General features: G+C 51.7%; 5 protein-coding genes across 6 annotated transcripts; 4 read left to right on the forward strand and 1 right to left on the reverse strand.

Annotated features, from left to right (window-relative positions):
• The first annotated feature begins 3704 nt into the window (after positions 1 to 3704).
• PV06_08868 (uncharacterized protein) lies at positions 3705 to 8569 on the forward strand. Its single transcript, XM_016410248.1, has 2 exons — positions 3705 to 8236; positions 8290 to 8569. The coding sequence occupies exons 1-2, from the start codon at positions 4217 to 4219 to the stop codon at positions 8407 to 8409; spliced, it is 4140 nt and encodes a 1379-aa protein (XP_016259270.1). The 5' UTR covers positions 3705 to 4216; the 3' UTR covers positions 8410 to 8569.
• Positions 8570 to 8757: 188 nt separating this feature from the next.
• PV06_08869 lies at positions 8758 to 11883 on the forward strand (the record flags this gene model as incomplete). 2 transcript variants are annotated; one of them, XM_016410249.1, is made up of 4 exons in its annotated part: positions 8758 to 9001; positions 9052 to 9176; positions 9234 to 11002; positions 11066 to 11883. In XM_016410249.1, the coding sequence occupies 3 exons, from the start codon at positions 8906 to 8908 to the stop codon at positions 9706 to 9708; spliced, it is 696 nt and encodes a 231-aa protein (XP_016259271.1). In that variant the 3' UTR covers positions 9709 to 11002; positions 11066 to 11883. The 2 variants fall into 2 exon arrangements, with proteins under 2 accessions (XP_016259271.1, XP_016259272.1); XM_016410250.1 differs by having other exon boundaries at positions 8906 to 9001; positions 9234 to 11883.
• Positions 11884 to 17731: 5848 nt separating this feature from the next.
• On the forward strand, positions 17732 to 19793 carry PV06_08870 (uncharacterized protein). Its single transcript, XM_016410251.1, has one exon. The coding sequence runs from the start codon at positions 17860 to 17862 to the stop codon at positions 19216 to 19218; it is 1359 nt and encodes a 452-aa protein (XP_016259273.1). The 5' UTR covers positions 17732 to 17859; the 3' UTR covers positions 19219 to 19793.
• A 1698-nt stretch (positions 19794 to 21491) lies between these two features.
• On the reverse strand, positions 21492 to 22327 carry PV06_08871 (uncharacterized protein; the record flags this gene model as incomplete). The annotated part of the gene is made up of 1 exon (XM_016410252.1): positions 21492 to 22327. The coding sequence occupies one exon, from the start codon at positions 22325 to 22327 to the stop codon at positions 21647 to 21649; it is 681 nt and encodes a 226-aa protein (XP_016259274.1). The 3' UTR covers positions 21492 to 21646.
• Positions 22328 to 22994: 667 nt separating this feature from the next.
• Positions 22995 to 24490, forward strand: PV06_08872 (uncharacterized protein). The gene has a single exon (XM_016410253.1). The coding sequence runs from the start codon at positions 23180 to 23182 to the stop codon at positions 24308 to 24310; it is 1131 nt and encodes a 376-aa protein (XP_016259275.1). The 5' UTR covers positions 22995 to 23179; the 3' UTR covers positions 24311 to 24490.
• The last annotated feature ends 2 nt before the right edge of the window (positions 24491 to 24492 follow it).

Raw genomic sequence — 24492 nt, forward strand, 5'->3', positions numbered from 1 at the left:
CCGGACCGTGACTTTATATATTTACCTAGGTACCTCGAGAGTAAAGTGGTCGATTCCTTTATTCTCTCTCACACACACACGCGCGCACACCACGTTTTCGTTCTATACAGTACGTACGTCCGACTCTCTCTCCCACGGAACCTGTGATTACCGCATACGGCGTACAGTGATCAGAGTCACCACGTAGTACTCCATACTCGATTCCAAAAGAGATGGCAGACATAATCGACCGCGGCTCACGTGGGACCAACCTCGTCGGCTCCGCCATCTTCATCGGCCTCCGCGCCTTGGATCCGTACCTACAACATCACCTCCTCCTCGACTCCCCCTTGCCAGGGTGGGCGCGCCGTCTGGGTCTCCCGACGCCACGACCGGTACTCACGGGCGGCGGACTCCTTCTGGCGAGAGGGACGGGCATGACGCCCTTCCAAAGCGTCATCTGAGCCATGTCGGTCGGTGGGGCGGCCAAGCACATCTTCTGGTGCGCCGCGGTCGCCAACGAGCCCATGACGCCCTCCGCGGCTCTCGTCGTGGGCCTGTTCAACCTGGCCTGCGACACGCTCAACACGCTCGCGTTCGACCTCTGCGCCGAGAACCCGACGTACTACCACTTCCCATCATGGAGCGTCTACGTGGGAGGCGCCATGTACGCGGTTGGCGTCGCGTGCGAGACGGTCTGCGAGGTCCAGCGGAAACGGTTCAACGACGACCCCAGGAATCGAGGCAAGGTGTACAGTGGCGGGTTGTTTGGCGTCGTGCGACACCCACCCTACGCGGCCTTCACCCTGTGGCAGACGGGCTACGCGGTCGCCGCGGGAGGGCAGTTCGTGAATTCCTCGGTGCCCTCGCTCGACAGGTACATGACCGAGCGGTACGGTGATCAATGGGCCCAGGTCAAGAAAAAGGTGCCGTACGCGTTGATGCCAGGCATCTGGTGATGGAGGGGGAAAGGGGACCTGCGGACTGTGGCACGTTACTTGACCTTCTTACAGTTTTCGATGCATGCGTCTCTCGTCTGCCAAAATGGGATTGAATTCTCTGAACAAAGTGTCCTGATCTTATTAGGTGATATTCCATATACAGTATCCAGAAAATTAAAGACTGATATCAATACTTTACAGGATTCAATTGTCTTGACGTTGCGGGCTTCTCCGCAAGCCGTTGGATACGGAGTTCACGTATATATATATATATATATCAATGTGACACTTATCCTGAAATTCTTCGCGTGAATGGGCAGTGTGCCGATTAATTCGTTGGGAGTTCAGTCAACATAATGGACGGAGCAGGCTTTGATACGAGTCTTGGATTTGAAGGGTCACACGTGTTGGTGACTGGGTCAAGTGGCGCCATCGGGTCGGTGGTTGTTCGAGCTTTTTTGTCTGCGGGAGCATTCGTTACTGCGTTTGACATTGCAGAGGCCAAATACGGCTTATCTCACGAAAGGCTGCAGTTCCAGAAAGTGGATATTACGGACGAAGTCGGGCTGGAACAGGGAATGGACAAGGCAAGAGAGAAGTTTGGAGTGATATCGACTTGCATAGCTGTCGCCGGGTTGGACCTGTCATATCTACCACATGTCTCCCTGGTCGATATGCCGCTGGCAGACTGGAAAAGAATCATGAACGTCAATGTCGATGGGACATTCTTGACATGTCGAGCATGGCTACGGGCTCTCCGCGACCATGCCACTGCGGACACAAAGAACATTTCCTCAGTTATATTTGGGTCCGAGGCTGGGAGATTTGGCGTCGCGGATTGTGCACCATACGCGACATCGAAGGCAGCAATTCAATATGGCCTGGTGAAGTCACTTGCTCGAGACGCCGTGAATATCAACTCTAAATGCCGAATCAATGCCGTTGCACCAGGGCCTGTGGACACTGCTCAATTCAGGAAAGAGTGTGACGAGAGTGACCAATTATTGTGGCGCGAGGCTGAGGCGACAGTGGCTCTCAGGAGGACGGTGGCTCCAGAAGCAGTTGCAAGGGCATGTCTCTTTCTGGCAAGTGATAACTATGCTGGGAATATCACTGGACAATTGCTGCCGGTAGATTGTGGAAAGAGTGGTACCTTGTTCTGGCTTCCAGGCGAGAAAGAGGCTTGATCATGTCCAGATCGTCTCTTTCTCGGCGCTAATTTGTATTAACTTGCCATGTTTCACTTCAAGGAATGTATTGATCAGGAAACGCGGTCAATGGCTGATGATAATGATATGGAGGTAGCAAGTCGGTCATGCTTTGGGGGGCAGCAATATCTCGGTCACTCGAAATGTGTATTGTATTATAACCTGTACGAAAGGTTGGACGTTCTGGATGTGATCCTCGAGAAAGATGTCGGGCTTGTACTGCAAAGCAAAAGCCGAGAGAGCTCCGTAAGCGATGCCGACTGTCGAAAGCACATTAGCCCGTCACTGTTGGAATCGCACTTTATATTAGCCTAGAGTCTTATGTCGGGTTCCAGGAAGCCATCGCAAGAGTAAGTGGCGTGAGCCTGGCTCCCAGACTTTTAAATACCGTGCTTAGCATTCTTCTCGTTCTTCCCAGCCTTCCCAGGTTGATCAGAAAAACTCCCCAGCTATGTGCAGTAGTGTTTGTTGTGCCACAATGCTACAGCGTACATGGCTAGATGCGTCAGCTACTGGGTCTTATGTTGTTGGGAGTCGCCTCGGCTGCGGCTGGTCTTAGAAGCCCATCAATAATATTGCGAACAGGGCGTTAGGGTTGATAACACCAGTGGCGTGCTGAGCGCGTTCGACAAAGAAGTGACTTCTAGGGTATGTACTCGAGGAACAACTGCGCCGCACTGCTGTCAAGTGGGAAGGTTCACGAGCAAAATGAAAGCCTCACCTTCTTCACTGATCTGTACTCCGTGACGAGCAGTGTAATTTAGCTTCCCGGAAAGGTACAACGCTGTGTCTGGATAATTCAACCGCGAAAATCGACTTGACAAGGTGGTACTCTGGACTCCGAAGCGCCAAGGGTGCAGCCGAGTTGCTCTTATGCAAGAGCAGGGTTACGAAATCTCTCAAGAAAACGAGTCGTTCCGAGAGACCGGTGGCGTTGACAGGTGTGGTGGTGTGTTGCTGAGCGAGCGTGAAGCTGGCGTATCATATCAAGAAGGATCGTCGCAATCGGAGCGAATGATTTGCAAGGGTTCAACGCTTCTGTCTGGAGACGAGGGGAGTAGACGGGATCTCCATGCATGTAATGAGAATGATGAAATTGTGGCCATGAAGCTTGCTACTGAAGGGAGCATTTCGCAGTCATTGGTGGTGGATGGCAGAAATGAAGTCGCTCACAAGAAGAAACCACGCTGTCCTGATGAGAAGCGACGACAATGTGTCTTGATGGTGATTACTGATTATTCTGTTCCGTATCTCGTACTCCGTACCTTGTTCGCGGATGGTAAGAGGCATACGACGCACAAGGCACACATTTGTCAATTAGAAGCGAAGTGCAAGTCTGGGGCGCAACAGGATCCAGGCTTCAGTCGCCGCTAAGGCCATTAAACTCTCTGCCTAAGATGAGGACAGAGGTTCTTATAGGCTTGTCCCAGAGACTCCGCGGGTTCAACCAGGGCTCACTGGGCGCTACTTGCAGCACCCACAGGGAGAACGACAGGCGTCCTACAGAAGCGTCTCCTCTTGCCTGCCTACAGTACAATTACTGCCAATCTCTACTCCACACTTTCTTCTTCACACTCTTTGCCTACTCCATCGTTGGAACGCTCTGCGATTTGTCTACCACCTGAACAGTATCTCTGCACCACACACATTTACACACTCACCTATTCACCAAATCTCGACTACTACACAAACCCTGCTTCCTCGCTCGTCGCTTATCGTTAATACCTCAATCACATCGCGTAGGGAGGTCGACGATATAATTTTGGCGCATAGTTCGGCAAGGAGCTTCGCGTTGAAAACCTTCCAACGGTTCCGAGTCACTTGGTCCAAAATAGGCTGCGCTGAGAATCTCACCAGCCACACACTGTCCTGGCAAGACTTGTCCACGATTTCTTCGAAGTAAAGCGACGCCCTCTATCTCCTTCCGATTACATACAATTGCTCTACGAAATTTCCTGCTTCACGATTCCTGTTACACACCTCCGTCGATCCTTTGACCTGACAAAAGTGGAGGCTTGGGAAAGAGATGGCGTAAAAGGCGGCGCAGATAACTGGATATTTCACATCAGGTAGTCGGGCCTTTTAACGATGGCTTCGACGCAGGATGAAGACATGTATTTGTTTGGGGGAGGTTTGGAACAAACCCCCGCCTTTGCAGGTCAAGAATTTGATACATTCTTGACCTCAACTGAATCTGATCCCGATGACTCGACGATCATGACGGCTGGGTATCTCAACCCAAACGACTTGTCGATAAAGCGCGAGTACAATGACTACAGTCCCATGCCAGATGGAACTTCTTTCTCGCGCTTCCCCCGAGGATCTGGCTCTGGGTCCAGCAATTCATCATCAGCATCCCCGGTTGACCAGCAGCGCGATACTTCTGCTCCTTCCACCGCTTCTCCTCCCGCGCACAACCCCGTTCAAGGAGCCTGGGGCAGCGGAATCAATGGATTCTCGATCTCTAACGAGCATGGTTTTGACGATGCAGCTATGGCGGACATCGATCAGGACTTCGAGGCCAGCAACCAACAAATGGCCTCCGATTTTGATTTTGAGACTGCTGCAAGCACCCCGAGCGGATTTGACGCCATGAATACGAATAAGGGCAAGACCAATGCGATGGCGCGGCCTTTGAATCAGCAGGGACATTTTGTGCCTTATGCGAAGCAGAACTCCGGTGCCGCTTTCCCAGGTTCAGGCCAGGCCCAATTCTTCTTTGCTGGATCCAGAGAAGCCTCACCGTTGAACGCGATGCTTCCCTCCACCCAGGGTCAGTCCCCCTGGAGCAAGCACTCACCCTCATCTGGCCTCGAGGAGACGTTCAACCATATCACCATGAACGGTGACTCCCCTGGTAATGCAATGTTCTCTCCGAATGTCCAATTCTCGACCAACGGCCTCACGTTCGATCCTGAGTCGACCGCGACACCCTCGACCTTTACAAAGGATGTATCAACGCCTCCTTCCACCGTCAATTCTGCCGACGGCAATCCTATCCTTACCGTGCATCCCACTTCTCTCAAGTCCAGGGTTGAGACGCAAATACCTATCAAACTGACTTTGTCAACACTCCCGTCGGGTGCTAAAAAATTGAGGCTACCCAGACACACAATATCAAAGCCCAAATTCCTTTCTAAAAGCGAAATCAGTCGATCGCCGGAAATCCTGGAGCTTCACACTTCCTTGGTTTGTACGAGCGCGATGCAAGACCCCAACAAATTACAAAGAGCTTTGGCAAGAGCTAGAGGCGAGGAATCGGCGCCTCTAAACAGACCCAGCCCTGCTTCTTCCGACGATTCCTCGACCCTGAAGGACGATGAGGATAGACCACTTAATGGTGGCGAAGTCAAGATATGTCCGGGTTGCATCCAGCGCGAGAGGAAACGGGCTTCCCGGAAAAAGCAAAAGAAGCCCGAGGAAGAGGAGATGTTCCAGAAGGATGAAGAAAGGAGAGTAGTGGTTTTCAATACCAATGAACTCAAGGACTGGGTCGGAGTTTCCGGGGATGTCCAACCCGACCTCTCACGGAGACTCAATCCATCAACCGCGATGCAGGTTGAATTACCGATGCGGATAGCATGTTACTGTCGCCATCAGAACGAGAAGATGGGTTTCCAGGTCATATTCACCATCAAAGATTGCAAGGACAAAGTGATTGCGCAGGCCTTGACCAACCCTATCATGATCACTGACGATCACAAAACCCACAATCCTCCTGCTACTACCGCGAACCATCCTGCTACAATTCCGATTACTGCGCCTCAGTTACCCGGCGCAGGAGTCTTTGCAGCCACAAGTAATGAAGGAGCACAAACGGCCGTCGTTCATCCCAGGATCAGCAAGCAGTCCTTTTCCACGACCGATCTACATGGTCTCCAGAATAATTTCAACCCGAAGTTTCCAATGGCTCCGGCATCGAATCCGTTCGCGATTCCTTCAACCTTGTCCCTCCAAACGTCCAATACGCTTACGCCTCGAAACCTTTCGAGGCCTGCTTCCCCTAATGGAGTTCCAGGGCCGACAACCAAGAGACGAAAGCAGAGTGGCTCAGGAAAGCTACCGTCAGGTCTGACAATGACACGCCTTGATACTGCTCAGCACTCCCATTCCTCTTCGACCACTGTGCCTAGTACCATCGCGCCATCGCCTTGGCCCCAAAATATGGCCTCGTACATGCCTCCCAACGAACGCCAATTCGTGATGCCATCATCCCGTCCAGGACCCTTTGGCACGAGCCCCCCCACACCCGGTGGTAACGAGACGACCTTTAACTCCAGTCTCAATCGGTCTTTTAGCCTGGAAAACATCCCCCGCGGCACGACGTTACTTTCTGCTCCACCATCGCGACAGCCCAGTCGTCCCAGCAGCCCTGGGTCTGCAAGAAATAGCTTTGGTGCATCAGATGCCGTGCTCGGTCAGGCTGTCAGTAATCAGCTCATGGGTCAGCCAAGTCGGCGCCCGCCGCATCCTTTGATACACAAGCTGGTTCCTGCTGAAGGGTCCGTAACCGGAGGCACGGAAGTGACGTTGCTCGGAAATGGATTTTACCAAGGGCTGGAAGTCATGTTCGGTGATACTGAGGCGACAACCACTACTTTCTGGGGCGAGAAGTGCCTTAACTGCATTGCACCGCCTGCTCTTCAGCCTGGCGTCGTGGCTGTTGTCTTCAAACATGATCACCCACAGTACTCTGGTCTGCAACAGCAATCCCAGACCCGGCCATCCCTTTTCACCTACGTCGACGATCGAGAGCTGGAAATGTTCCGCCTTGCTTTGAGAACATTGGGCAAACAACTACAGCACCCTACCGATGACCCATATTCTGCGGCTCAACAGCTTCTACAAGGGCAGTCCCATTCAATGTGGCCTTCACATGGAAGCTACGGCATGAACGGAGGCCATCAGCGCAATTCTAGGCTTGCTAATGGTGTTCCCATGGATACTCTTGAACTTGAAGCACTCATGTTGCGTGCTCTCGACCACATGGATGCGCAAAACAACATCAGACCTCCCCGGTTCGACCTTCGCCGCCCTTCTGGTCTTACACTTCTTCACCTGGCCTCGTCCTTGGGCCTCACTCGCTTTGTTGCCGGTCTTCTGGCAAGGGGTGCTGATCCGAACGTCTTCGACAACAATGGCTACACACCCATGCACCACGCGTCGATGAACGGACACACGCATGTGATACATCGACTACGACTGGCAGGTGCTAATCACAAGGCACGTAGTATCCGCCACTTTACTCCTGCAGACCTGGCGACGTCATTGTTGGCATATCAAGCTACTATGAATAGGATGGAACATTATCGATCTCGCAGTGCTGGAGGAACCCCGATGCTCCTACATAGCAGGAGTTCGTCATCTCTTCGATCTTTCTGGGAGCACGATTCAAGTCAATATCCCACTACTGACTCCGACGATACCGATGATTCTGGCATAGAAGATGACAATCCTGCCGAAGGAGCGACAGAAGATCTGAGCCTACACCGGCCGTTAAGCAGGCCCGGCATAAATAAAGCCATAGTGAGCATACCAGGCACGAGAAGAAACAGTGCACACCACATCGTCGCTCCAGAGACGACACAACCCGGTGTCAACAACCAAGCTCCAAATATGGCGCCATCAGCCTACATGATGGCATGGCGGGATCATCTGGTTGCCCAGTTGCACCAATTCAACGAAAGCGCCCAATCTCTGATGCCTAGTCTAGAAGGACATCTGGCCGCTTTACAAGACTATCAAGCGTACCCAATGGTGCGTCGGGTTAGCTCACTCTTCCCGCAACGCCCCAGCTCAAGACAACAGAATGGTCAAAGAGAAGGCTGGTGGGAAACTCTAACGGGCACATCGTCGCCAACGCCATCTTCTCCCCCTGCTTATGGCGATCTTTATCCCGACGATGGTGGCAGCGCCGAGGACTGGAGCCTCAAGAAATCGTCTGCGCTTCAAGCTGCCACTGATGCCGCAGCCGATCTGCACTTTGAGGGCCAATCCACTAGTCAGCACGCGGAAGCGTCAGGATCAGCTCTCAACTCTACAATCCCCATGAGGAAAGCGGTAGAGAGAGTTGAGCTGAGTCGAGATAGGAAACTGTTCTTTTTCTGGGTAAGCCAAATCGTCGATTACTCTCAGCCTTGATATCTAACGAATCCGCACAGATCCCTTTGCTTGCAATTGTATTGGCACTCATGATCAGGAGCTCTGGCATTCTGAGTGTTTTTGAATCTTCGAGTAATATTGAAACAACGGTTGGGGGGCAGGTCATCGAGGTTCTATGAGCATCAATAATTGGTTTTCATGCTTCCACAGTCAGCGAGGTGCTGAACAGGATCTACGACTTGAAACGATGTGCATGGAGGCCCCAAATATCTCTTGCGATTCTTGTATGAGCATCATATATGTTTTTATTCATATTTCCCCCCCTAGAGCTACTTTAATACATGTTTCGATGGAGAATGTAGGCGGTATTTCTGCGTCACGTACTCAGTAAGGTGGTGCAAGGCTGCGCGGAACGGATAATCTATTCCGAGATCCAACGAAGTCCCCGCATTCAATATTTGCCGATATTTAGCCTCGAATTATTTTTTTTCGCTTGCCCTCGTTCCAACACATCTGCCCCTCGATCTCGATATCCAGGCTCAGCACTCTGCTCGATACAAGCCAGTTCTCCCTTGACCAGTTTTCTTGACCACATGTTATGAACTATGAACCCAGATAATGCTTGCTAGAGGCTAACGTCAGACTATAGACGGCAAAGGCGAGGCTGACGTCTCCATGGCTGCCCAGACGGGCCAACTGGACTATGAGGACAGGCATGTACATCAGGTATATGAAGAGATTGCATCTCATTTCTCTGCCACACGCTACAAGGTTGTTATGAACCTCCTCCTTTGACCTGCCCTGCTAACCACCACTAACAGCCGTGGCCGGTGGTGGATTGGTTTCTACGTGGTCTACCGGTTGGATCCGTCGGCCTAGACATCGGTTGCGGAAACGGGAAGTATTTGACGGTCAACAAAGACGTCTTTATTGTCGCTTCGGATAGGCATGCCCAGTCTCCCTTCAATTATGTGTGAAGGTGGCCATTGACTCTTTCCACTAGATCAAAAGCACTCGTGGACATTGCAAGTCAGCACCAGCCCCACAGCGCACTGCTGGCAGACACGTTGAACCTGCCTCATCCAGACTCACGATTTGATTTCGCCATCTCGATTGCAGTCATACACCATCTCTCCACGAAAGAGAGGAGGATCGAAGCAATCTCGAGGATTCTGCAGACACTCAAGCCGCCCTCTCAGAAAGCGGACAGTGGCCAAGCGTTGATTTTCGTCTGGGCACTGGAACAGAAAAGTAGCCGGCGAGGCTGGGACAAGGGCGACAATCAAGATGTGTTGGTCCCGTGGGTTCTCAAGCCAGATCACAACACTAATACTGAACCGCCGAAAACCTATCATCGTTACTATCACCTATACCATGAAGGAGAACTCGAGGACGATGCGAAGACTGCAGGTGCCCGGATAGTCAAATCTGGCTACGATCGGGACAACTGGTGGGTCATCATCGGACGGCAAGGCTGAAGGAAAAAACAAGACGCTCGTTTTCATTATTTGTTCAGCATTTTCGCCTGATCCTCTCGAGGCGTATCTCCTCCTTCCACTATATTACAGCCTCCTTCTTGGTTCTCTGGTTGACTGGGGCAAAGACGCATGCTCAACTCGATGACCAACCGAAGACTCGTGAAACCCGGAACCATATCGCTACGCCCGCCTGCTATTTTATCCCAATGATGCTCGCTCAAATTTCAAAGCTGCCCAGAAATATCACCGAAAAGGAGAATTTCGATCTCTAGATTTGTTGTACACGTGGTGGAAAGGGTCGGTTGTATGGTAGGGAGGAGCCGAAAATGCTGGCAGCCCTGCCGTGAGTTCGGCCAACGATGGCAGTTGATGAGGACTTGTGTATGAGACATCGGGCGGCGGTATGGACTCCCGTCGTGATCGAGGAGGAGGCCCAATGTGCCGAAGATGTCCACGAGGAGGTAGAGAGATGGACTCGTATGCGCTGGTAGGGTTGCTGAGAGAGAAGGGTGTTACTCCGGCGCGTTTAGCCATCTCATGCTCTCCCATCTGCCAGTGCATCGCCTCGACGGCCCTCCACGGCATGGCCATCTCTTCGGCCACTCTTGACCACATTTCTGCACGGAACCTGGTTTGGTCGATGTCAGTTCACAGTCTTGGGTCCGGCTGTCAGGCACGCAGGCGATGATTCTCAAGGTTTCACGATCTGGGTGCCACGTTTCTCGACATACCTCTCGTACAACCTTGCAAGCTTATTCTTGCGGTCCTCGTCCCACTCACTTCTGCGCTCCAGGTAGTTCTGATAATGCAGCCTACAACTGATGGCACTTCGACCGGGCAGGTGCTTGCTGATGTCCTCCCACTTCATCCCATCCTGACGAAGTTGGATGATTCTGGTGTCTTCCTCGGGGGACCATTTGGACTGCTTCTTGGCTGGAGACTGGATGGGATGGTCCTGGGTGGAAGACAGGCGTTTCGCAGGCACCGCTGAGCGCGGGTGCGGTGGCACGGGCGCCACGCTGGTGGCGACGCTCGATGGCGCAGATTCTGAGCGAGACACGGAAGTAAGAGAACTGACCGACTGGCTTTCGTCTTCCTCGTTCGACTTGAGCAGCGACGAGATATCCACGATGAGTGATATGACGGTGTATCCGCGGAGAGAATATGAGGGCGAGGTCGTGGCGCACGGTGAGTGGTCGAGGCCATACACACATGGAACAAATGTTTGAGAGCGAGGGAAGTTGCACAAGGTGAATCCGGGTATGTCTCAGGCTTGAACAGGGCCAGCAGAAAGGTACTACTAACACGGGCGGGCTATTTTTTTCGTTTCTGTGTGCTCAAATGCTGATCCTCGTAGCGAGAACCCAAGCAAGGCGCCGGCGTTTCCACCAGGATGGTTCCAGAATACCTGGATAGGATCTAGTTTGTCGTAGAAGGTCTGGGGAACAAGAAAAGGTTGGCGATGAAGTCGAAGGGGGGGTTGTGTGTTTGGCAATTGCAATGGAACAAAACAGGCTTGCTTATAAGAAGGGCCCTTTGTCCGGTTGAAGTTCCAAAAGTGCGGTCAAAGTGCGGGTCAGGCTGGTAGAAAGAAGACAGGAATGGATCGGTCGTGCTTTTGCATATACCAGGGATCGTAAGTGTTGGCAGGCAGAATAGACAAACCCTGAGCCCACAGCCTGGCTCTTGCGCTGGCTATTGGCACTTGTCACAGCATTGAGGCGCAAACAAGCTCGAGCGGAGCGAGGACGAATGTACTTCGCCTTCGAAGATCCATTCTCATGCAGCCGGGCACGGCTCCAAAGAGACACAGAGGCACACTATGCCCAACCGGAGTTCGTCGTCTACTCTTGGTACCAAAGACACCCGAGGAACACCTGATATCATCATTGGGCTACCGGGAGGGACTGGACTACGGACTACGGAGTATACGAGTACACAGAGAGAGAGAAAGGGATCCCCCCTGGCAGCTTTCGATAGGAAGCCACTAAGAAGAACCAGGAGACCCGTTTTCTACTGTCCTCAGACTAGACATACACCACACCGATAGGAGAACTGCATTTGAGGGGAGGGGGGACCCGGGAGATAGTCCACATTGAAGGGACACTCCCAACAAGTCAGGAGGAGTGTACCAGGGTTCAAGTTCACACTGCTACAAGGAGGAGAGCATGGAGCGGAGCCTCTCTCAGTGGCGCCCGTCCGAAGGGAGAGGGAGACGTCTCCATCAAGCGAATTAGGCTTTGACAATCTTGACAGGATGATGAGATAAAGTTCGTAAGATTTCACGATGCTGTTCGTTACAAGCCGTTTGTGGAAGCGCGCAAGACGTTGACACTGGGTCCTCTGGGGGGAGCCTTGGGAAGAAACCGGTCCCGTCCTTTTTCTCGGACACGGTGTTGATTGTTGTTGTACAATACGAGTACAATACGAATACCAATACGAGAGAGTTCCTACCTAGGTACCCCATACAAAACACCGATCTTGTTGGTTTGGGAGGAAAAGCGGCCGACTGAGTCGACCGGCCCAAATCTCTCTGATCCGGAAAAGACGTTCAAGGGCGATACAAGGTGTTGGCCCCCACTGACGACTACACACACACACACACAGTCACCGAAAAGCACTGACCCTGAGCGACACAGTGATAGCTGAAAGTGACGGCTTTGGCCTTTGCAAGCGAGCACATCAAAATACACGTACTCCGTATCATCGGACGATCTGCGGTTTCCCCTTTTTTCTCCATCTGTCACCGTCTTTGCTTCTCGTCCAAACCGGAAATGGGCCCCCTTCTGACCCAAGGGTACAAAGTCGTGTCCACTTGTCAGCCACCCTTGTGTGTGTGTGTGTGTGAAGCGGATGACCGTCGACGCCGTCCCGCTCCTCTAGTCTAGCCGGGGAATGCGGGTGAAAGTTTGTCGAGAATCCGCCCAAGGGAACCGAAGGGTATTTTCTGGCGAGCTTCCAAGAAGGGGCGGTCACCCTCGAACGTTCAGAGAGAAGAAGTGACCATTGAAAAGGGAAAGAGAACAAAAATCAGGCAGTCCACTCCGTCGCGCCGGTCCAGTCGGGCACTATATCATTTTTGCTCAAAACTATGTACGTGTTCGCACCTCAACGGGTCTCCCTCAGATTGTACAGAGTTCAGCAAAGTGAAGCGGATAGATCCTAATACTAAACCACTAGGTCTACACCGCAGGATCCACCGTTCAACCCAGTGATCCACCATTGATGCATCGTCGAGAGCACACAATAACGCTTGCCATACTATTGACAAGTCCCATCACTCGCAGGAACGAACGAAAGCGGGAAGCTAAAGGCATGCCCTACATACAACAATGAGCTCACCGAGGGAGGGTCCAGGTTTGCGCGCGCGAATGGTCTTTGAACGGTCGGGGGTCAGAGATATCCATCTGCTCTGCGGCCAAAAAAAAATAGGCGGCATCGGATGTATCCAACCAAGGCCATTGTTCTCGGTTTGAAAATTCAAAGAGTGACCTGCCGAAGGTCGGATGATTCGGAAAAGCGGAGGTCTGCATTCCAACAAAAGGTATACATATGATCTCTGAGAAGCAGCTCGCCGTCGAGGTTTTCTCTCCCTCGCCAGGATTTTACAGTGATCTCATGACCTCGGTAGCCAATGTCGCTTGCCGCACTTCATTTTTTTACCTTTCGCCTGCAGGTTCTGGTCGTGACGACAATAGCGACCGACGCCCTGCACGGTACGGAGTGACGGTGTCGGCGGCGGCGAGACGGTTGGAGAAGCCTACGAGTTGTCTGGCCCCAAGGTGTCGAACGAGTCAAAACTTGTGGCCACGCCCGCGGCGGATTGTCGCGCTGGTGGGAAGCGGTGAACACACCGACAATCTGGAAAGGGAAAGCGTCGCCAACACGCAATTCGAGGGCACAGAGCACAAACGTGGTTCCCCGGGATCAAGGAACGCAGGGCAGACACGCGGGTGCGCGCGCGCGCGTGATGCAGATGAATGCAGATGGGATGATGCAGAAACGCTGGCTTCGCCTTGGGAACGTACAGGGAGTATGCAATGCGCTCGATGCGGCAGCCCCAGCCCTTTTTTTTTGGTAGGGATACCCTGGACTTGGAGAGATCCATCCATGGATCAAGAAACAAATCACGTCCGGGATGAGAAAAGTGACAAACACCGGGATCGGATGAGTTGACAGGTCTATCCGGGACCACCATCGGTCGACCCAGCCATCCACCCACATCAGTCAGATTCGCAAAAAACCAGGGGTGGGATGTGGTTTTACGTTTCTCGCCTGTTATTGATTGGGTCATGATTTTAAATGACAAGCAGTGGTGAGCAAGCCAAGCTGGGAGAGGGGGGGAGGTCATCCGGTCCTCGTTTCGCTTTTCGCAGTCTTTTGTCGGGATTGAGCGGGAAAAGAAAAAAAAAAGGTGTCGATGGCGTTGTTTCACACCCAGATTGAAACAGGCCAGACTCTTTTGAATTTCCTGGGCCGGTTAACGAACCGAGCCGTCAAAGACCAAAGACAACGACAATACGGAGTACCCGGAGCATAATCGGGTTCCAAAAATGGGGCCGCCGGACCAGGTCCATGAAACTCGTAAGCGAGGATGGCACTTTGGTACGACTACTTATTCTCACTCGGTAAAAGGGAGGAGGAGGAAGTACTCCATAGGGGAGCAGAAGAAGAAGAAGAAGAAGAAGTACGAGTACAATAAAATTGTTTTTGTTCCGGATGGGAACAGATTAGAAATGACTGGCTGGTTTTAGAGCAAGTCACAAGTCACCCTCTCACCATTGGCGTGATTGTGAAATAATGATAATAATAATGATAATAATAATGATAATAATAATGATAATAATAATAATGAATAATTAATAACTCCGTAATCCCTGTCTTTTATTTTTCTAGTTTTATTGTCAGAATGATTGATTGGCGCAATAGAATGGACTCTTTTTTGGGGGGTTCAAAATGGACGAAGGAGCTAGTGATTCATGGTGATGATGATGGTGATGATGATGATGATTCGAATTCGCTATGGCTACCTAGATTCTACAATGGTACATACTCGTACGGAGTAAGAATAACAAGCAAGCTTTACGTAGTATCTAGGTAGGGTCTCGGAAGCGTTCTCTACACTACTTACGCCGTAACAGTAGATAAGAAATAAGGGGGATTCCGATTGTCAATTTCTACTCCGTACCTTGGGTAGATACCTACTAAAGTAGTCAATGATCTCCTCCAAAAGGGGATAGGGATGGACGGGGGGGGCTTACTGATGAGAAAAGAAGAACAAAAAAAAAGGACCACAACTGTGTACGGATACAATAACTACCTACCTAGACACCTAGCCTAGCACTAAAAATGATTTCCCGGAAACGGGTTTATTGATGCGAATCCCCTACGGAGTACGGAGTACCAGTACTCATAATACTAGAACTACTTTTTATTCCGTATGAGTACTCGACACATTCTCTCTCTCTCTCTCTCTCTCTCGCGCTTACTCGCTTACTCGTAGTTCCTTCGCTTGAGCTTGAGTGCAAAGTGTTCGAGACTGGAACAATAGTCTTTTTTTTGGGTCCTTTTTTTTTCCTTTTAAAGGAGTAGTACTCGTCATCATCTATTCGTTTATCAGATTACGAAAAGAGTACGACGGGTTACGACGGGTTTCACGGACGTTGGAGTACCGACCTACCTACACAGAGTATCTACCTAACTGGCCTGTCTGATTCTTTTTCTTCAAGTCTTTGCTTCTCTGCATGCGTTACATTTGCTTGGAGAGAAAGCGAGAGAGACAGAGAGACGATAGGAAAAGAAACAAAAAAGAGAGACACGTCACACCGCTGCTCCTGCTCCAGATCCAACAACGCATATACCCGCCCGCATACTGTACATTGTACCGATATTCAGTTGCGAACATTTCTTCCGTCCGTTGTCTTGTTCTTGTTCTTGTCGTTGTCGTCCTGACAAAAATGGTTACACGAAACATAGGCTATCAGCAGATTGACACGTTACACACACGCCGGTCCGATCCAAGGATGATTACAACCGTCACTGACATATGACAGGTGTGGGAAATTGTTACACAGGATAACGGTTTGTGTGACCCAATGTTTCCATGAGCGTGACCATTCTCCCACTTCTTTCCCCCCCCCAAAAGACACCTCGCCTACATTACAATGGCGCTGGGCTGGCCGAGTTCCATGGAACACTGACGGAAAAGAAAAGACCTTTGGAACACTTCTAGAAACTCCGTCATCATGTTCTTTTTGTCAAAGAAATTTCATTAATGGGGTAAAGAGTTCCCTGATACTTCTTCTATTCTTGTCTAGCTACATTACCTGCAGGGACAACAAAGTACTTTGTCTTGAAACCAAGTACTCCATAACCCAGCATTGCATATCTGTTTCCTTTCGCTCATCTGCAGCAAGCCACAATCATACCTGTTCTGTACTCGTACAGTTTGGTACCCAAGTGGCGTGCAGTAGCGGTGGGGGGGAGAGACTGCGTGCGTTTGGGCCTCTTGGCCTCGTGGACAATGAGAAGGGACAATTGACAAGGGGAACAGAACATGGCTGCTTGCCTGCTACTTGCAGATCGGACCATTTCACAACCCCCAGGTTGGTTTTGTTCGAACACGTTCGATAATCTGTGGTCCCCTTTGCAATGTGTCATGATCATGACGTTGTTTCCACCTGTTGGTTCCGAGACAAATATCGTGGGAACTTCTGGCAAGGCAAAGGCATGCACCTGTAGTCGAGGAGGAAGTAGTAGGTGTACTCCCGTATCTGTATCTCTTTCCCCGATTGGTGCCCAAAGCCTGTCCGCAGTCTGGGTGAATTCATTCATTCATCATTCCATTCGTGATACACAGCACCGTGTACCTAGGTAGGTAGGCAGGTGACTGCGACCGTACTGGGAATTTCAACGGCCTTTCCACTCCCCATCGCTACTGGCGACATCTTCGACGGTACCAGTAACACCACCGCCGCCACCACCACCATCTTCCTCATCGTCCTCATCTCCTCCGAAAAATGCGTCAACCTGTTCCTGTAGGTATGCATCGAACCTTCCATCTACCCTCTCCCTCGTGGCGGCCATAGCACGTTTCTGCCATCCCTTCTCGTAATATCCCTCTGTGACTTGTCGTTTGAATTTCGGAATGGCCGCTTTGACGTGCGGGTCTCCAAGCACAAAGTCGGGGGTGACTGGACAGACAAGCTTGCCGGACGAGTCGACGTCGTAGATACGCAGGCGCGGTGGGAGGGAGTCGATGATTGCTCGTTTCTCGTCTTCGGTGTAGCTGGTGGACCAGTCGGACACGGCTCGGACGAGGAAAGAGTGAATATCTTTTTGTGTGATGGGCGAGGTTGAGTTGAGGATTCGGGCTGTCGACCAAGGACCAGATTTTGGGGCGACAGGAGCGGGAGGAAGGGTAGACTTGGCCTTGGATCTGGAGGTGACTTTCTTTGGTGGCATTGTGAAGAGAGAAAGTGAGGGCGTGGAACGAAAGACAAGTCTTCCGCCGGTGAGAGTGTTGTGATTGATTTAATAGCGCCAGGTATGATATTGTGACTGTCGCGGCTACTCCTGTCTCGCTCGAAAATGTCCTTGGTGATGTTGTGGCGACGAGATGAAGTGATGAAGTTGTTTATTCCTCTCACAATCTGTTTTAGTTGTGGAAGAAGAACACTGACATTGTGTTGAAGCGAATGACAAGGCTCTACTTGTAAAAATCACAACCATTGCTCAGAGTGGGCCTGTTGTCACGAATAGACATGCTTGATGCAACCACAGAGCCTTATTCTCATGTCTTCATCATAATTCATGGAACAGGATTCTCAAGTATATGAAGTTACTGAGGCACCTACAATCTCGTACTCTTATTAGTCGAATTAGATACGGAGAACGATCTTGTAGTACGTAGATACCTGAGATACCTCGGCATATCTCACAACCAATCACAACCAGCACAGCATCTTCAACTCGCTGACTGGAATCCCGTTCTCTCCCATCCCGTCGCCATCAATCAACTATCCTCCGACTTCACTTCATTCTTTACAACCCCCCCCTCGACATTCATCATCGACTTCATCAACAGAGGAGGCGACACATTCTAATCGCCAGGTCGTCTTGAACGACCACCCTCCGAGGGACTCGAGAATCATGGTCTCGTCTACGAGTAAATTCCACCAGTCAATGCACGCGACCATGACCACCTTGTCCAGCGCATCCGCCGAAGTCACCAAGGCCGCCATGAACCTTCCATCAACATACCACAACTACGTCGCTCATAATGCCGCTGCAGTATCGAATATCGAAAGTTCCCTTCGCTCCCTAACGTACCTCCTCCCCGGCGCACGCTTCCACGACTCCGAACTCGCCTCCGAATCCGTCCACACCTTTGTCCAACTTCTATCGATTTACCATGACCATCTTCTCAAGAAGCGCGCCGCGGTGCTCGCCATCTCCCCCACAATTCTCAAGGCTCGAAATGCCGCCGCCGCTCAGAAGCCGAAACCGTCCTTGCACGCGCGCTACACCACATTCTGGACCACCACCTCTACTCTCTACACCAAGATCGCGACGCTGTTGAAGATGGCGCAATACACCGAGTTGCTGTGGGAGATGCTGGCGCGGAGAAGGGGAGGCGAGAAGACGCGGTGGCGCGTGGTCGTGCTGCTCGAGTCGTTCAAGGCCGTTTGTCGACTCTTGCTGATGCGCTTGACCAACTCGCGGCCCCTGGTCAGCCCGCCCTTGCCGTTGCGCGAGGACTTTGCCCGCATCGAACCGGGCGAGGACGATGACGAACTCGTGGTGGAAGAGGAACTGATGCGTGGAGAGGGCAATACCGCGTTCGACGTCAAGACCGCGCTGGGCGAGGCGGGTGTGCCGACACCGCCGTTGTCGGATTCCGGGTCGAACGGCAAACCGACGTCGAGTCTGTCGATTTCGGAACCGTACAACATGCCGCGCACTGGTTTCACGTTGCCCACGCTGCCCACGCCCGACAGTGTGTCGGCGTACTTGCTCAACCACGTTCTCACGGCGGACGACGTCAAGCCCGCGAAGCAATTGTTGCACCGTTTGACGACGTTGCGTGGCCAGGGCGCCGAGGTTCTGTACATCTTGCGCCCCGTCGTCTACGCACTCATGATGCAGCGCGTCGTGGCCATGTACGGGTACGAAGGGACCAAGTGGAAGAAACACTGGACTCCTTGGCTCGTGGGGTTCGCGATGGAGTATGTTGCACGGCAGCTGGCCAAGAAGGATCTGACTTCTCGTGTGCCTGGAGGCGCGAAGAGTGGGTTGTCGGCGCTGGAGAGAGAGGAACTCAAGAAGCGAGGTTGGAGTCTCGCGTGGTGGGGGATGAGGGGGGCATTCTATGAGAACGTCACGAAGAGATGGATCCATGGTGCCGCACAGGGTTTGAAGGGGAAACCGATCCTGGATCTTGTCGGTGGTGTGGTGGAAGACTATGAGTGGCTTTGGAGTGGTTACTATTTCTCAACTGCGACCATGTGATTGGGAATGAATTTCTGACCGATCATGGCCAAATCAATATTGCCAGAGGGATCCTGTCGATGTAGGACGTACTACGGGTATGGAATCTCGAGGAGAAGAAAGCGTCGAGGAAGCACATTATCACGACATGTACGACATGGGAAAAGGATGGTTGTATCTTTGGGATTGAATTGGGTTGGGCAGTCGAGAATCTACCTCTATGTTCTTTGGTAGGTTACCAACATGACGAGTACTCTCGAGCGGCGTTTGAGGAGTTTTACCGGTGGCCCAAGTCGTTCCCATGGCCGGGAGGAGTATTCCTCGTTCCTCTATTGTTCTTCTCTCCAACTTTCGCCACCAGTGGAACAGGGACTGTGGAAAGAAAAGATATTTGATGATGAACCAATGTGTGTTTTTGTTGTTGTTTCATTTGTACACGGAGTGTGCAGTGTTTGCAGTTTCGTACCCTTGATCGGGAACGGAGTGTCTCGTCCGTTGACAGGCCAGACTTTCTATGACGAGGACGAGGTTGAGATTTATTCTACCATAGTTTCAAAGATCTACAAGAACAAAAAAACAAGACAGATTTTACCTTGGAGCATTTCTGTACGACATGACTGTCATGACTACTTCGTACGGACAAAGGCACCGAGTGTACATGCCGAGATGGGGAGTAAGATCGTTCATGGGTCAACGGGAAGTGAAGGCGAAGTGGTGGTAGTAGTTGAGGGTGATGAACAAAAAAAGACCTGTTGTTGTGGCTGGCTCTCGGTAGGAGATTCCTTCCATCGATCTCGCCCGAGAGAGAGAGAGAGAGAAGCCCCCTTGTCAACTTTGCAGATTCGTTTTTCCATCACACAGCCATCAAGGGTTCTGTGACGGGCAGGGGAGATCAGTGAGAGACGTGGTGTGAGAGATGATGTGTTTGTGTGTGTGTTTGTGGGTGTATTAGTGGGTGTGTGTGGGTGTCAAAATCGATGTGAGGACGTGACAGAATTGTGTTTGCCACTTTTTTGTTTCTTTTTTTTGCCCCATCAATCTCCTTTTCTCTCTCTCTCTCTTGACCGCGTTGATGAAGAGTTGTCACAAAACGAGGGCTCAGGGGAGGGGGGAGGGAGGGGTGAGGGTGGTGACGGAAACGTAAAGATCCGTACGAGTGATGGTATTTCGTTACGCCTCAAGGTTTGTTTACATACCAGAACTGAAATCCAAGTTGTTTTTTTTGTGAACGAACAAAGCACACATTGGGCAAGTACGAATCAAACAACGAGTCTCGTTTCGAACAGGGTTTGATTATGCTTTTGCGGGTTTTCGCCGGTATTATTTGACATTGCTGCTCTTTTGCTTTTTTTTTTTTTTGGACAGAGTATGGAGTACGGAGTATGGATCACCGGAGTACGGCTGATTTGAGATCTCTCTCTCTCGTCTTGGTGAATCCACAAAAGAAGAAAAACTTTCCTTCACATCGAGGGGACTTTTGAGTAAAGCTAAAACGAGGAGCCAGAGCTTGGGCAGAGCAGAGCAAGGGAAACCAAAAAAAGGTTTCTCAAATTACCCGTGTCAAGATTTTCTTTGACGTTTGTTGACATCCACGCCCCGGTGTTTGCCGGAAAGCGGAAGTGATACTCGTCGAGGGAGATTGACACATAATTTGTACTGTACATAGGGTACACGGAGGTATTGAACTGTACGATAGAGACGAAAAAGTATCAATGGGACAAAGTTTGTGGCTCTGCAAGGATCAGATTCACAGGGGTATTTACGGAGTAGGATTTCCACTCAGGTTATTATGTGGGCATGGGCTCATGATGTAAATTGACACACACACACACACACACACACACCAAAAGACATGTCAGCTGCTGCAGAATATACTTTGGGTTTTCAGTACGTACATGGTGGTGACGGTGGTGGTGGCTATTGCATTAGGTAGGGGACTGTTGCATTAGGTAGGGGAAAAAGACGGTGAAGAACAACGTAACAAAAAAAGCCAACGGCTTTTTGGTTTCGGAAATGTAAATTCTGAGACCCTTGTACTCAATAGATGATCAACTACCTAGTAAAGGGAATACCTGTATCCAGCCGTACGGAGGACGGTACTCGTACTCGAGATGGCGACAAAGAGGGAGGGGAGAGGCTGGGAGCGAAGTGAGTTTGCAGGCATTTTTTTTGTTGAAGCATCATCCTTGACGGTAGGGTGGCATAACTCGTACATATAGAGATGATCGAGCGCAATGAGCATCCACGGTAAGGCTGAAGACTTATATGTTCTTCGAATTAGACTGATGAGGTAGAAAGTGTCCAATCCTATATTTAAATCACATCGTGTAGTGCTGATGAGCGCAATCGTGGAGCTTTTCTCTGTAGGGATAATGTGTCTGAGGGTTGCTGAACATGCGTGGTAAAGATTGGACCGGAAAAGCTCCTGGCCACAACCAGAACTTGTGCATCAATGTCCTGTCCCATTCGTACCATTGACCGAAGGCAGCGGTATGGATAGATAGCCCCCAAACTCCTTCGCAAAGTCAACAGATACCCGAGCGTGGACTTTGCCTTGACGGTCGATGAAACGACTGTGATCATCAAGAGGAACGACCGCCCCATGCCATATGTTTGGATGAATGTAGAGGCCTTTCCCACCGTCGACCCTGAAAGCGACAAACTTCTCCGGCGTCACGTCGTCCCCGGGCAAAGCCACAGGGACGATGAAACTCTGCCCATCCATGGGGAAGAACATCTGTCCTCCATCCGGGTGATAGTTGGCTCGCCATATGAGGACTTTGTCGCGGGCGTTGGCGTCACCGACGCTGGAAGCCTCTTCTGGGAATTGGCTCCACGCAAACAGATAGCTGTCGCCCACGGCGTTGTTGCGTGCATACAACGTGTCGCCTTTCCACCAGAACTCGAAGAGTCCCTCGGTGGTCCCGCCTTGATCACCAGAGTTCTTGTCGATGGGTCTCCAACCTTGAGCGGGCCATCGGACGATTTCAATTGGGAAGTTGTCCGGCGAGTCGACGATGTGGCCGTAGCCCTTGACGCTCTCGGGAGTGGCCTTCACCACAGCTAATTTGAATTCCTTTCGTACCCCGGTAGTGGGAACATAGGCGACCTCACTTGGATCAAAGTCCATCTTCGCAGTTGACGAATGCAAACAGGCGGTGGTATGGAAGCGGATGAATTGTGATTAATCAGGATCGATCGCTAGAATTCAAAAATAACGATCAATGTAAGCTTGCAAAGAATGTGATTACCTTGTTTTCGTCTCCATTCTAGCGGAAGAGGCAACTTGATATAGCCCCGAAATACGTGAATCAATACCCTCGTCCGGCACGAAGCCCGCGATGCGAGGCACGTGTGTGGATCGTGGATCATGAGAACTCTTGAACCGTGTCGACACAGACGCATGGTCAAGAACCATCGCCGTTCATGCCGAACAGGTTTCAGAATCTGCAGCGAATGTGAAGCTGGTCATGAGCACTTCGTTGAACAATTGTTATTACTGGGGGCAGATGTCGAGGATGGGCTCTGTGCCTCTTGAGGTTCTGCCGCTGGTCAAGTCGCAATGATCATTTTTTATATGACCATAGACTGTCGATATGTCGAAGTCCAAAGCAGGAGACAGAATACCTAGAAAGTATACAAGTTAATTGATCGAGCAGTGAAGAGGTGATGATGGACGTTGAATTGAAGCAGTTGTTGAAACTGCTCAATGTGGATTTGTAAAAGCAGCGACGTCAACGCGCCCCAAGAAATCCAACGTCGCGGCATCTCAAATCCCATTAATCTGCGCAGAAAGACTTGACACTACAACTGCTTGAATTCCATCAACAGCATCGACCTTTACAGAAGTCGAGTATCCCAGGGGCAACTTCGCTTGTTGACTAGCCGTTGTCTTCGCACGTCCAGCGACAACGACAGCGACTGCTCGGATCTTGACATCACAGCATCGAACCACCTTCCGCCCACCCAACCCACAACAGTTATGGCGAGTTCTCCTCCAGCACCCTTTCCCGCCAGCCTCCCCAACCCAAAGAAGCGACCGTCGATGAGTTCCCAAGCCTCGGGGCCAGGAGGTTCAAAGCGGCCCAAACTCCACCCGCTCAGACAGACCTCGTTCCCCGCCCGCGATGCCCGACAGAGTTCGGCGGTCACCAGCGCGCGATCCGAGACAGGCAGCGTGGCCAACAGCGCCGTCTCGGGCGTCAGCAGCGGCAAGGTGCCCGGTCGAGGACGAGGCCGACCCAGGAAATCGGCCCAGCTCAACGCCGACGACATTCGCTCGTCGCGTCGTCAGCCTCCAGCCGACTCGGCCTCGCAGGTCGAAGGCGGCGGCGCGAGGAGCGCAACCGGCGGGCGGGGCGGCACAAAGTCAGTCGCTAGTGGCGCTGGCGGAGGAGGGGCCGACGCCGACGCCGAGGAGGAGGACGAGGTCGAGATCGACGGCATGCTGGAGAACATGGACGAGCAGGAACGCAGACAGGCCGAGGAGGAAGAAATCCGACAGGAACAGCGCCGGGAGCGCCTGGCCGACACCCTCGACCCGGACCAGTACTCGCGGTACAACCAATGGCGGGCCCTGTCCCTCAACAACACCACGGTGAAGCGGCTCGTCAACTCGATAGTGTCACAGTCGGTCACGTCGGCCCCGCTGCAGGCCATCCGCATCTACGGCAAATGGTTCGTCGGCGAGATCGTGGAGCGGGCGCGAGAGGTCCAAGAGGAACACGCAAGGGCCTACGAGGCGACCCGGGAGGTCGAGAAGGAGCGTCGAAGGAGGGACCTGGAGGCTCTGGAAGAGAAGCAAAAGGAAAAACAAACCCAATCCCAGAACAACGGTGCCGGCGCCCGACCAGGGACCCCGGCGGACATGCAGTCTCGCATGCTCACCAGGGACATTGAACGCTTGAAGCGAGAGGTCAAGGAGTACATCCCTAACCCGCACCGCGGGGGACTGCTGCCGGACCACCTGCGAGAGGCCCTGCGGAGGTACAAGGCCGACGGTGAGGGCGGAGGCGTGGGTTTCCAGGGAATGAGCCACGGTCTACTCGGTGTGCCAGGACCCACTGCTTGGAGAGTAGGCGACGGCGCCTCGGGAAGACGATTGTTCAGATGATGAGAATACGCCCTTTGCCCTGAAAGCGATCCTCCCACGGTATCCTTTTATGGCGCGCTCTTACGACATTCGCCTACTATCGTGAGCGTTGCAAGCACTATGTAGTTATTATCATATTTTTAAAGCGTATACCACGATTACCCATAGGGTGTTTTTAATCAATATCGAGGCATTATTACCCT

Source organism: Exophiala oligosperma (genome assembly GCF_000835515.1).
Source record: "Exophiala oligosperma strain CBS 72588 unplaced genomic scaffold supercont1.9, whole genome shotgun sequence".
Classification (NCBI taxonomy): domain Eukaryota; kingdom Fungi; phylum Ascomycota; class Eurotiomycetes; order Chaetothyriales; family Herpotrichiellaceae; genus Exophiala; species Exophiala oligosperma.

Coding starts and splice junctions, on each gene's coding strand:
- PV06_08868 (XM_016410248.1), top strand. CDS start 4,217: ATGGCTTCGACGCAGGATGAAGACATGTATTTGTTTGGGGGAGGTTTG. Junction 8,237..8,289: donor GGAAACTGTTCTTTTTCTGG/GTAAGCCAAATC, acceptor GAATCCGCACAG/ATCCCTTTGCTTGCAATTGT.
- PV06_08870 (XM_016410251.1), top strand. CDS start 17,860: ATGGTCTCGTCTACGAGTAAATTCCACCAGTCAATGCACGCGACCATG.
- PV06_08872 (XM_016410253.1), top strand. CDS start 23,180: ATGGCGAGTTCTCCTCCAGCACCCTTTCCCGCCAGCCTCCCCAACCCA.